This window comes from Pediculus humanus, genomic scaffold (genome assembly GCF_000006295.1).
Source record: "Pediculus humanus corporis 1103172107745 genomic scaffold, whole genome shotgun sequence".
NCBI classification, from domain to species: domain Eukaryota; kingdom Metazoa; phylum Arthropoda; class Insecta; order Psocodea; family Pediculidae; genus Pediculus; species Pediculus humanus.
This window is the reverse complement of record NW_002987346.1, coordinates 56,357-68,706: the sequence shown is the minus strand read 5'-3', so window position 1 is coordinate 68,706 and position 12,350 is coordinate 56,357. Positions and strand designations below refer to the sequence as shown.

The following is a 12,350-nucleotide window of genomic DNA, read 5'->3' as shown; positions in this document are numbered from 1 at the left end:
TACATATTGATTTCAGTTGTATTTTTTAACTTTAAATACATCTTTTGTTTCCTCCATTCTAATCAATCCTAAAATAATACAAATTAATTTTAAATATATTCAAACGACAACAAAATACTAATCGAAAACTTGAATGTAAAAAAGAGGGAGGAAAGGAGAAAGGGAGGGAGGGAGGGAGGGGGAAAAAAAGAAAAAAAAAATTATAATTTTATATATTTAATTATATTAATAAATATCATGCACTTAAAAAAGTATTTTTTTTTTTTTATAAAAAAAAAAATTACAAAAAAAGGGGGAAAAAAAATTACATTTACTCTAAAACAAATTTTTTTTTTTTTAATACAATAAAAAGTAGTAATAATAATAATAATTATAAAAAAAATTAATCTTTGGCTAAAACCACTAATTTATTCATATGTTAAAAAAAAAAAAATGAAAATGTACATGTAGTCATTGATTTAATTATTTTTGATTAAACGATTATGAAAAAAAAAATAATTTAAATTACAACGAATACTTTTTTCTTGTCGGAATGAAGAGAGAGAGAGAGAAATATTACAAATAATTAAAATATTATTATTATTCTGGGGGGGGGGGGGGGGGAAACTTTTGAAAAATAACAATTCATATCGTTTGGTATCAGTTTTCCTTTTTTTTTTTTTTTTTAAATATACATAATATATATTTAATATTTATATTACATATGTATTTTTAGATATGTATATGATTTTATATATAAAGCTAAGCAAGCTATTATGTTTTTTTGGTCCCTTTAATAAATTTTTTTTTTAGAAGGGTCACCCTTAATAAGCATTTATAATCAACCTTTTGAAACTTTTTCTTCTTTTTCTTTTTTTTTTGTTTTTACAAATTCACATTTACACAAAAACTTTATAAAAAAATTCATATTTTAATCGAGTACATATTTAAATACATTATCATTATTTATTTTAATTTACAAATATTAATTATTATTATTTTTTTTTTTTCATACATTTCATTACAGACTGAAAAAGAAATGAAAAAAAGAGAGAAAAAAGATAAAAATAAAAATTATTGTCCACCATGTAAAAATAATTAATAATTTATTTGCGTGTGTATACTTTCTTTAAAAAAAAAAAAATGTCTGTTTGTTTATTGTTTTTTAATAAAAATAAAAAAAGTTTTGCGTGTCATATTGTTCACTCTTAATTTATTATTTTTATTATTATTATTATGAGTATTATGTACTAAAAGTTTTTTTTTTTTTTTTTTTTTAAGCTTAAAATAAATGCTTTGTGATGCTTTAAATAATTAATGAATAATTTTTACTGTAATATTAGTCTTATAACTCCACAAATATCATTATCGAGTATTTATAAAATTTTTAACATTGTATGCAAGCTGCTTTTGTTTTAAAAAAAAAAAAAATTATCACCTAAAGTTAATTATTATTATTATTATTATTTTTGTTTACCAAAATCAAACGGAAGTCTCTGAATTTATTCGCAAAACAAATTTATTAGATTTTGGATCCATGATTTCTTCGATTATGTGAAAATGTGGCAATGTTCTTACTTGACACAGAAGTGAAACGTCATTCTGCCTCAATTGAAACGTCGTACCGTGTCTGAGAGGACGTGAGAGAAGTTCTTCGCACACAAGAGACCAAGATTGAACGGGTTTTTGTTCTTTTTCGTTTTGCATGACGGGTGCAGGCACTAAAAATGGTTCGAGAAAAGCTCTAGGAGTCAAATCGTGTCTCAAACACATGGCCAAATGACTCAATATTGAATCGACGGTGTGACGAGGTTGTTGACGAGTTACCCGTAGATATTTTTGAAGAGCTCGCGAGAGAGAGGGAAATACTGCTTGAGCTGCTTCGGTGGGATCCATTGGAATTCCTGGCACTGAAATTTCATTCGTTTAAAATAAATGATTTACTCCTCTTAAGTAAAGCAAAAAATTGTAATTTCTTACCTTGATCGTTGTGTAATCGTTTTATATGTGTGAAAGCTTCTTCAGCAGCAGTCACAAGTCTGGCTCGCCTTTTTTTGACTCTTCTTTCATATTCGTGTTCTTCGTAAAAACGTTCGTTATGACTTGAATCTCTTTTTCTAGCATGAGCTGCCAACATGGCTCTTGATTGGCTATTCTGTTTAAATAAACAAAACATACAATTTTTATTTTTATTTATCCTATCTTCTATTATTATGTAATATATAAAAGAATTGATTCAAAGAGGTAAAAATTTTAAAATAAAATATTACTTGTAATGTGTTGTTGGCAACCCCATCGACTTCGTAAAACTTAAAGCTTGAACCATTTCCTTTTCGAGATTTAGAAACCGGAAGGCGTTCTAAATATGGATTATATATTGAAAATTCAGTGTAATACTTTTGAAGAATCCAAACGGAAGCTCTTTGAATACTAAGTTGACCAACTGCATAAGATCTACTTTCACCATCTGGACTTCTTACAACCTGAAAATATTTAGTCAAAATTAAAAAAATTTTGTTATTTCCAAATAAATTTTATTATTGTACATGTTACATGAAATATTTATATTTTACCTTGATATAATAAGTCGGTTGTAAATGTTTTATTTCTAGTAACACAACGGCTATGAATAAAATAAACAGGAGTGTATCGTTTAAACTGCTAGCATAAGACACAAGAGATGAATACCTTACAGCATCAGGTTCTGAGGCAAGTGCAGCTTGTTCAGTAACCTGTAAATAAACAAACGATAGAATAATAAATTTTGTTAAAATTTTTAACTGTGTAGTATTGAATTGAAATTAAATAATTACCTGAACGATATAAAAAAGCCAATAAGTAAAAGTGCACACAAATACTGAAATTAATACGGCAGCTCTAAATAAAAATATCCTAGGCATTGTTGCAACTGCTCCCCTGAGAAAAACTGCCCAGGCACCAGCAGCCAAAAGAACTAACTTAAATGCTAAAGAAACTAATAAACCTTTGCACTCTGCTCCGCAAGATAATAAAGCTAATCTGTGTTGCTGACTAACAGTGTTTGCAGGATTTAAAGCACTAAAAACACCTAAAAATTCAATTTTTACATTAAACAAAATGTATAAAAATTAAATAAATATAAAACTTAAATATATATATAGAAAAATAATAACCGATTTTTGGAAGGACAACCATTGCTAAAGGACTTAAAAATGCTGCAGCAGAAATAAATCCAGTCAAGGTGGTTGTAATAAATTTTTGACAGGCAAACCCAAACCCTGTGTCGCTGTCATTGGCCCACTGACTTACATCTTCTAGTGATTCTGATTGTTCTGAAGTATTCCCAGTGACAGCAGTTGTATTTTCTCCCCAATTTTCATCCTTAAATATTATTTTATCATTAATTTTTCTATATAAAATTTTGGCAAGATAAAAGAAAACAATAAGAAAAATTTAATGGAACCTGTGGCAGAATTTGAACTTCGATAACTTCTTGTCCATCTCTAGAATCATCATTTAGAGTTACAGCAGTTTGAAAAGGGGCCATACCGTTGTCTAATTTACGACTTCTAGTACTTCTTAAGGAATGGTTTTTATGACTATTCCTGCGTCTGGACTTTCGAGATTTCGAACTCTGATCGCTCAAGGCGGATTTGACGGATTCCGTCTCCATTTTAAAATTTTACCTCTCTTCGTCAACATCTGCATTTAATTCACTATTTACAACATTTTCACCGCTGATAATTTAAAGAGGCTTGGGTAATAAAATAATAGAGTTCATTGACATAAAGGAAACAACTCAAATTTAAAAATTCAAACAAAACTATACACCCGGTAAACTTATAACGATTATGTTTCACTCATTTCGATTATAAAAACTGCATAAAATCTTTAAAAAAATGCTTAAATAATATCCGGATTCGTAAATTTGTAAATTTTAAATGTAAGACCTAAACATACAAACGCCATTTTTAGGAGTAGTTGTGTTAGTAAGACAAGTATGCATCACGTATGAAAGAATTCTAATTCCACGACACTTTACCATGTAAAATATTTAAAAGTTATTCATAATTTTTTTTTGGAAAATTTATTTAATTTTCTAATTTAAACTTTTTTCCGAATGATTTTGAATTCTATAATTTTACATTGAATCTATTTTTTAAATTTTATTCAACATTTTGTAAATTAAAATTTCTGTAGTTTCACTTAGATTTTAAAGTTTAAAAAAGAAAAAAAAACTAAACTACTTTCTAATAAAAGTTTTATAAAATTAAACTTAATACATTTCATAAATAGATTAGGATAATAAAACAAAAATGATCAAATACATTTTTAAAAAATATTTTATCATATTTAATATTAAAATTAATTTTATTTACAATTTTTTTTTAAAAATATAATAATAAAAGGAAAGAATTTTAATAAGAAAATAAGCTGAGAAACTGTTAAAAAAATTAGTGCAGCCATTAATACAAGCTTTAAAGCTCTCGAATAAAATTATTACATGAACAATATAATTGTATGATTAATATAAAAAGATTAAATATAAAAATTTTTATTTGAACATACGTAGAATACTACCTACGAGTACTTTGCTCTTATTTATTTATTAATTTTTCTTTTAAATAAATAAATTTTAATTTAATAATGATGAAAAATTTGTTTTCACAAAAGGTTACATATATTATTAACAAAAAAATTGCAACATGTGATATCTATATATATGATACTTATTGTTATTAATAATTTCCTAAATTTAATAATGATTAATTAAAATTTAAATTTTAGATTTTACTCTTGTAGAATATTTTGATTTTAAAATATTTTTAGATTTACTATTCACATGTGATAATTTTTTTTTAGACGGAGTTGATTCTGTTATTTTTCTCGGAAGTTTCGACAATCTAAGTGATCTTCGAAGTACAGGTTTATTTTTTTCTTCAAAACTTTCAATCTTGTTTAAAAAATCTTTTGTTTCCTCTTGTTTACTACTAGGAATAAGTTTTGAACATTCCTCTAAATCATTATTTTCTTTTTTTTCACATTTATTATTTGTTTTGTAATTTTTTAAAATACACGAAATTGATTTTTCAAATTTTTTATGAACTCCCAATTGTTTTTCGAATAATTTTCGATTTTCATTAATAAATTCCAATAATTTTTCATTACTTTGTTTTTTTTCTTTAAGAGAACATGCAAATTTTTCATCTAACTCAATTAATTCTTTTGATATAACTTCTTTTTCCGCTTGATAAAAGCAAAACTTATCATAAATTTCACCTTCTGGAAGTTTCTTCACTTCTTCTTCAAAATTATCGTCTACAGACATACATTTTTCAAATAATGAATTTACTTTACTGTTATACGATTGAAAAAAATTTCCAATTTCATTTATGATAACATCCTTGGCAATCGAAGTTGATAAAGAACTATTATCAAGTTCCAATGGATTTTGTAAAACATTTTTTTTATTTTTATCTTCTTGTGCATGTGTTTTTTTCGAGGGAGTTTTTTTTACAGATGAACAAAATACTTCTTTTTTAATTAAATTTTTCACAGGGGTTCTCATTTCATTTATATCTGGCACTTTTTTAACAAATTCTGGCAACAATATGTAACTTCTGGATTTTGGAGTTTTTTTCGGGGTCAACTTTGGTATGGGCTTTATAGGAGTTGATTGTTTATATTCTCCTTTATTTTCTTTTAAAGCATTCTCTGCTAAAAAAACCATTTTTTCTACCAATTCTTTTCTTAACTGTTTACTCGTATTTGTGGATGAAAATGATTTTGCATTGGAATTTAAAAAATGAGGACGAAAACTCATTTTTGGATTTTGCATTGACTGAAAAAAAAAAAAAAAAAAAATTATTCAATGAGAATTTTTTACTGTTTATCTAAAAAATTACCTTTGTTAAGAAATGCTCTATTGTTCACTATTAAGTTAAAATAATTATTATTTAAAATTTTTTATAAATCTACGATTCACATATTATTATTTTTTAGTTACCTTCGAATCTTGTGTAACTCTTCCTAAACGTACTCTTCGTAATGGACTAAATCCAGATTTATAAGTTTGCTTTTTCATTGGTAATGCATTTGAATCAGGTATTTTAAATATTTGGCTTCCTTCTCTAAATTTTGTAGGAGGTAAACTTTTTTTTCCTAAATTAAATAATTTTCTCAATAGAGTATTATAATCTTACAACCATAAATTATCTTGTATGTTACTATTATATATTATCTACTATAAATTACATAGCACAATGATTTTATTTTTAATACTATCTTCATAAATATTACATATTTTAAAAATAAAGAATTGTAAACTTTATCAATAAACCTTTACCAAATTCAAAAAAATTCCAATCCCTTTTATAGTGTGTACGACATTTTGCTTTTATTTTTCTTAATTCTCAATATATTTTAAGAATAATTACAAAATTTCACATCACCAGTGATTTTTTTATTATTAATTCAATAAATTATTGTCATATTTAAAAGCAATTCATTTAATTAATTAAAATCAAATCATAAATATTTACCAGTGATTAACGTATCAAAATCCTTTGCTTTCATTGTATTTAAAGGTATACCGGTAGAATCCAATTTTGAATTTTTGTTGTAAAAATACTGTGTCGGTCTCATAATTAAAACGAGATAATATTTTTAATATTTTTATAACTATATAGTATTACATTTGAAAATAAAAAAACCAAACTAGAATGTTTTGACCGTTAAAATTTGTTCCATGAATCACAAATACGTGTACGTGTCAATAGACAAAAAAAAAGGAGGTGGTTAATTGCACTTTTCTAACGGTAACATTTAAAATTTTAAAATGGGAATGGGTCATTTAAAAATTTATTTGATAGAAAAATATTAATAAAATTTACTTTATTTTAACTGTCGCTTAATTAATATAATTAAATATTATTAGGAATAATTCCCAATGCGCGAAGACAAACTGCAGCCGCTTCTACTTTAGCTTGTTTTTTATTAGGACTGGCAATGGTAGGCGTATATTCGACTCCGTTAACTATCACCTATTAAAAATTTTACTTATTTTAATATTATATTACTTATTATTATATATTATTTTACTTATTATTAATATTTTTAATAAAAAATAATAATTTTAAGTAAAAAAAAAACTATAAATTTATACCTTAAATAAAAAATTTTTTTTATGATCTGGTCCGCATTCAAAACAAAGTTCAAATTGTGGAGTTCCATATTTTCTTCTGCTACAAAGTTCGTTTAATAAAGAAACCGGATGCTTTCCTGTAAAAAAACAAATCAGTTTATTTATCACATATATTTGTTATAAATAAATGATTTGAAAAAAAAAAAAAATACTAAAAAAAAAAAAAAAACATTCTCACCATCTAAATTTTTAATTACTTGAGCAGGAGCTCCTACAGTAAAATTGGCAGGTTTTTTCCCTTTACGAAATTCATCAGGAGCTAACAAACCTGAAATTTACACCGAGTAAATAAAATCTCTTCACAATCAATTTAAAAACTGAACAATTATCAATTTACCTTTTTTATCCATTTTTACTTCTAATCTTAAAGGTTCTAAAGTTCCTTCCTTGTTTTTTCCCAAACCTTCACCCGGTTGCCAACCCATTTTCTGGAGTAAAGTCATTCCCATGCCACCAGTAACTGGTGTAGCACATTTTAACTGATCCTAAAACAATTTATACCAAACCAAATTAAATTTACATAATAATAATAATAATAATTATAATGATAATAATAATCAATTATTTTTTGTATTTAAAATTTGTATATTTTTTTTTTTAGTTTTACAATGTTTTTTTATCCAAAGAAAAAAAAAAAAATCTGAAACGACAATATGAATAACTGTTATGTTATTTTTCCCTCTTCCTCGAAATTTAAATTTTTAATGACGTCATTAACAATTACTCTTGAAATTTTTTATTTAATAAATAATTAATTATCAGAATTCGAATGAGAGAGATCATTGTTGAATCATATATCGTACTAGAAAATTAATAACTGAAAAAAAAATTTCACCATTAAAAACGTTTTTTTTTTTTTTTTTTTTATGAAAAATTTAATGGGGGGGGAGGGAGGGAGGGAGGGAGAAGAGGGACTTTATTCTAAACGACCTCTTATCAGAGGAAAATCACTCCTCTTCCGTCACGATATATCTTTTTTTTTTTTTTTTTTTTTTTCAAACGTACCCAGCCGCCGTGATGAAAATCCCGATAAGCAGCATCATCATCAACGGGAACTCCATTCCAGCACAGGTGCTGTGGGTTGATACATTGAGCTTCGGCATCGAAGAGACACATGAGATACCATCAATGTCAATAATATAAATATATCCCTGTAACAGATTCTCAGGAATGCCAGCCTCGTATTCCCAACAACGGGGAAGGGATTACGAGGCTGAGTACGCTTACGAAAGTACCACATAGGCTTTACGAATTAAAAACTATTATTTATTTATTTATATATATTTCAAATTATTAATAAAAATTAAATTTAAACGCAAAACCTTTAAATGTTCATTACTGGGAATTTGTCGGGGGGCAAATACCGAAAAAAAAAAAAAAAAAAAAAAAAAGTTTTCCCGTTTGTTTTCTTTTTTACCGCATGAATAAATAAATTTTTCGAAAAAAAATTCATATAAAATAAAAACCACAAAAAAAAAAAAAGTTATGATTAACGTTTTTAATAAGAATAATCAAGTTTTAAAATGCCCGCATTCTTTTTTTTTTTTTTTTGTTCTTAATTTGAAAAAAACTTACACGTCTTGCCCATGCTTGAGCTCCCAAACAAAGTTCTGATGGAGATAAAACTTTGACTCCAGTGCTTCCGGTAAAAGCACCCGTTTCCTGTTTTGATTCCGCCCAATATTGCATCTGAATAAAGAATGGTATCATCATAACAAATCCATAATGATAACAAAAGTTTATAATAATAATAATAATAATAATAATAATACCTCTTGCTGGGCACTATACATTTGAGTAAGAGCTTGTGAATCGTGTGGATTTTCTTGTAATTTTCTTATGGCTTCCAATCTCTTTGACACTATTGAACTTATGTCTAATTTAGGCGGCTAAAATTTTAATATAAAAATAAATACATTTTAATCAGGGACGTTAATTATTTTTTATTCTGGAAAAAAATAATAAGGAATAAAACTTACGGGATGATTAAACTGCATCATTGGAAAATTGGATCTGTTTTGAAAATCGGGAGGAGGAACCGAAGGCATGAAAGGAACTACAGGTATAGGAGGAGGAGGAATGGACGTAGGTATTGGAGCTTCGATGGGTAGCGGGGGAGGTGGTTTGGATACCATGGGCGTAACGGAAGGCGTAAAAGTAGTTTCTTCTTTTTTAGGCGAAACGGGTACCCATTCGCTTTCTGTAAAGATAATCAATCAATTGTGATTAATTTAAACAATTTTTATTCAAATTTTCAAAAACTTCAATTTTTTTTATTACAGACCGTTTCGCCTGTGGGATGAACCGCTGGAAACCGGAAATTGTAATCTTAACTGTTTTGCTTGTTCTGCTGCTTTTTCTTGAAGGGATTTTACTGGTAAAGGTATCGAATTCTAAAAAAACAAAAAGTTAATTTTTTATTCAAATTTTAAATTTTAAATTTGGAGTGTAATGGATCAATGGATTTATTAATTAAAAAAAAAAAAATAATTATAAATACCTTTATGTTCATGATAATACTGTTGGGTCGATCACGAACTTGAAAGGGATGATGAAAAAGTTTTTCTTCGTCATCGCTCGATTCGCTTTCAATATCACTAATACCATCACCGAGAGCTTCTTTTTCTGATATTTTCTTACAATATTCTAAAAAATTTGTTTTTATTTAGCCCATTTCTTCGCTTATATTAACCTAATTTTATTTAATAATTATTTACCAGTCAATTCATTAACGGTTTTTCCTCCAGCTTTTATGGCGGTTAATTTTTCTGCTCCTGGTACAACACCGGCATCGATTAATTTCAATGCATTTTTTCTCGCAATCGCCAATAATTTTTCCTTGTCTATTTTTTCTACTGCTTCATTTAATCTGCAATTTTTTTTTTTTTTTACAATTATTACAATATAATTAAAATCTCACGTGTATTAATTAATAAAAAATTATCAATAATTAAACTTACACAACTTCATCCTTTTCATCTTTAATGTGATGTTTTGACTCTTTAGGTTTTTGACTAGATCTTGATTTTCTTCTTTCCAAAGACCTATCTCTTGACTTTGATTTTGACCTTGACCTTGACCTTAAATATAATTGAATTTTTTATTTACTCGAAAACATTTAAGAAAACTTGTAAAATAACTTTTATACAATGAGTAAAATCAGACCTTGTAAAACTTTGTTTTGTATAATAATGGTGTTCCTTAGAGCTAGATCTATATTTTCTACATCTACATTTATGTGATTTACACTTTGTACAACGTTTATAGTAACTTTTTAATCTCGAGTCTGATCTAGATCTTGACCTAGACCTAGACCTTGATTTCAATTCCGAATATTTTCTCCTCTGAAAACAAATATTAATTTTAGTGTTAAATTATAAAATATTAAATGAATTATTATTATAAACTACAACAAAATATTCTTTCATGTAAATTTATGTCATTTATTACCCTTGAATGTTCCGAGTTATGTTTTTTATGATAACTCCTCGAACTACTCGAATGCTTGCGCCTGGAACGATCTTTAATTTTCAATTTTTCTTTGCTGCTACCTAAAATTAAAATACAAATAACTCGATAATTTGAATTATGAAATTAATTAAATTTAAAAAATTATAAATAATAATAATAATAGTAAAAATTAACATCTTACCAATACTTTGATCATCAGCTGATGAATCTGTCAACTCTCCTTCTTCATGACTTTCTTCTTTTTTTTTCTTTTCTTCTTCGACAGCTTTAACAGTTTCTTGAAATACTGTACTGAATTTAAGATCTTTAATTTGAATTTTTTTATTTTTTTTTTTATCTCCTGAAACATATTTTAAGTAAAAAAAAAAAAAAACTTTTTTCTAATTAGACAATTAAAATTTAATTTAAATGCTGACCTGTTTCGATGAAATCCGTTTCAAACAACTGCAAAATTTTCGATTCATTTTTTTTTTCTTCAGTCTCTTTATTACTATCATTATTATTATTATTATTGTTAAGAGAATTAACAATTTCAAATTTTTTGTCAGTATCTACTTCATCAACAATATTTAATGAACAATCATTAATGTTATTCGATATGTCCTCCGTATTATTTTCACAAACATTATTGTCACTTTGACATATATCTTGAACTTTAGTAATAACACCATCTTCTCCTTTAATACCAACAGTTCCATCTAACATTATTTCCAAAGCCATTGGAACTTTATTAACAGGTAATTCAATATTAACACTTGTAGGTGATGAAAATTCTTTTTTAATTTTTTTTTTTTTACTCTTTTTCTTTTTGACATGATTTGATTCTGATTCTGATTCTGTATCACTATTTAAATGCCTCCTTTTCTTTTTATCTTTACTTTTATTTTTTTTTTTAGATTTTTTCAAATGACTTTTTTTTTTAGATTTTTTTTTACTGTGTTTTGAACTATGTTTTTTACTATTCGATTGAGATTTTTCTTTCAAATCGGGGGGTTCGGCATTGAAAGCGCCAAATAATTCAGTTAATATTTCGTTTGAAGATTTAGTTGATATGTCCGGCTCCATATTGTAATAAATTATTTTTAGAAAATATTAATTATATACATCACTACTGAAAATAGAAAACATACTGAAATCCTGTCTCTTAATTGTGAGCAAAACCGAAACTGTAATTTTTATTTTAAAACAGCCAACATTTGTGAACAATCGGTCGGTAATGAATATCATTTTGTAAAACGGTGAGTTTTTAAAAGAGAAAAACTGTATTCATTTTTTAAAAAAAAAAAATCATTTCTTATTTTCTTTCATGTTGCTTTTTATTATTATTTAAAAAAAAAAAAAAAAAAAGAAAAAAAAAAAACTTTAAGTCTTATCATTGTAAAAAACACATTTTATCAATTTTTCAAACGAATAGTACGAATAATTAAACTATATGAATAAAATAAGTTGGCAGAATTTGCCAAATATGGCGGGAAAAAAAATATTTAAAATTTATGTATGTAGCGCTGCTGCGTAATTATTTATATTGATAAAATATTATCAATTTATTTTATTTTAATTTCTAATTATAGAAAATTCTTTAAATTTTTATTTAAAAATAAATTTCTTTACGAATATTACTACCGGTTAATATAATAATTATTGTTATTTTTAAAATCGTAGAGTGTTGTCCAGTGAAGTGTAACGTTACCCTAAACTTTCAGGTAAAAATTTTAAA

General features: G+C 25.9%; 3 protein-coding genes across 3 annotated transcripts; all 3 read right to left on the bottom strand.

Moving 5' to 3' along the window:
• Positions 1-1,461: 1,461 nt before the first annotated feature.
• On the bottom strand, positions 1,462-3,631 carry Phum_PHUM338360 (uncharacterized protein; the record flags this gene model as incomplete). Its single annotated transcript, XM_002427683.1, has 7 exons — positions 1,462-1,889; positions 1,960-2,134; positions 2,250-2,462; positions 2,553-2,711; positions 2,793-3,046; positions 3,132-3,339; positions 3,422-3,631. The coding sequence occupies 7 exons, from the start codon at positions 3,629-3,631 to the stop codon at positions 1,462-1,464; spliced, it is 1,647 nt and encodes a 548-aa protein (XP_002427728.1).
• A 1,104-nt stretch (positions 3,632-4,735) lies between these two features.
• On the bottom strand, positions 4,736-6,603 carry Phum_PHUM338350 (uncharacterized protein; the record flags this gene model as incomplete). The annotated part of the gene is made up of 4 exons (XM_002427682.1): positions 4,736-5,800; positions 5,966-6,156; positions 6,299-6,370; positions 6,501-6,603. 4 exons carry the CDS (start codon positions 6,601-6,603, stop codon positions 4,736-4,738), a joined length of 1,431 nt encoding a protein of 476 aa, XP_002427727.1.
• Positions 6,604-6,881: 278 nt separating this feature from the next.
• Positions 6,882-11,698, bottom strand: Phum_PHUM338340 (uncharacterized protein; the record flags this gene model as incomplete). The annotated part of the gene is made up of 15 exons (XM_002427681.1): positions 6,882-7,001; positions 7,124-7,239; positions 7,341-7,430; positions 7,500-7,647; positions 8,738-8,851; positions 8,935-9,051; positions 9,142-9,362; positions 9,447-9,555; positions 9,663-9,808; positions 9,880-10,031; positions 10,123-10,242; positions 10,271-10,506; positions 10,613-10,713; positions 10,815-10,973; positions 11,050-11,698. The coding sequence occupies 15 exons, from the start codon at positions 11,696-11,698 to the stop codon at positions 6,882-6,884; spliced, it is 2,598 nt and encodes an 865-aa protein (XP_002427726.1).
• Between the last annotated feature and the right edge of the window lie 652 nt (positions 11,699-12,350).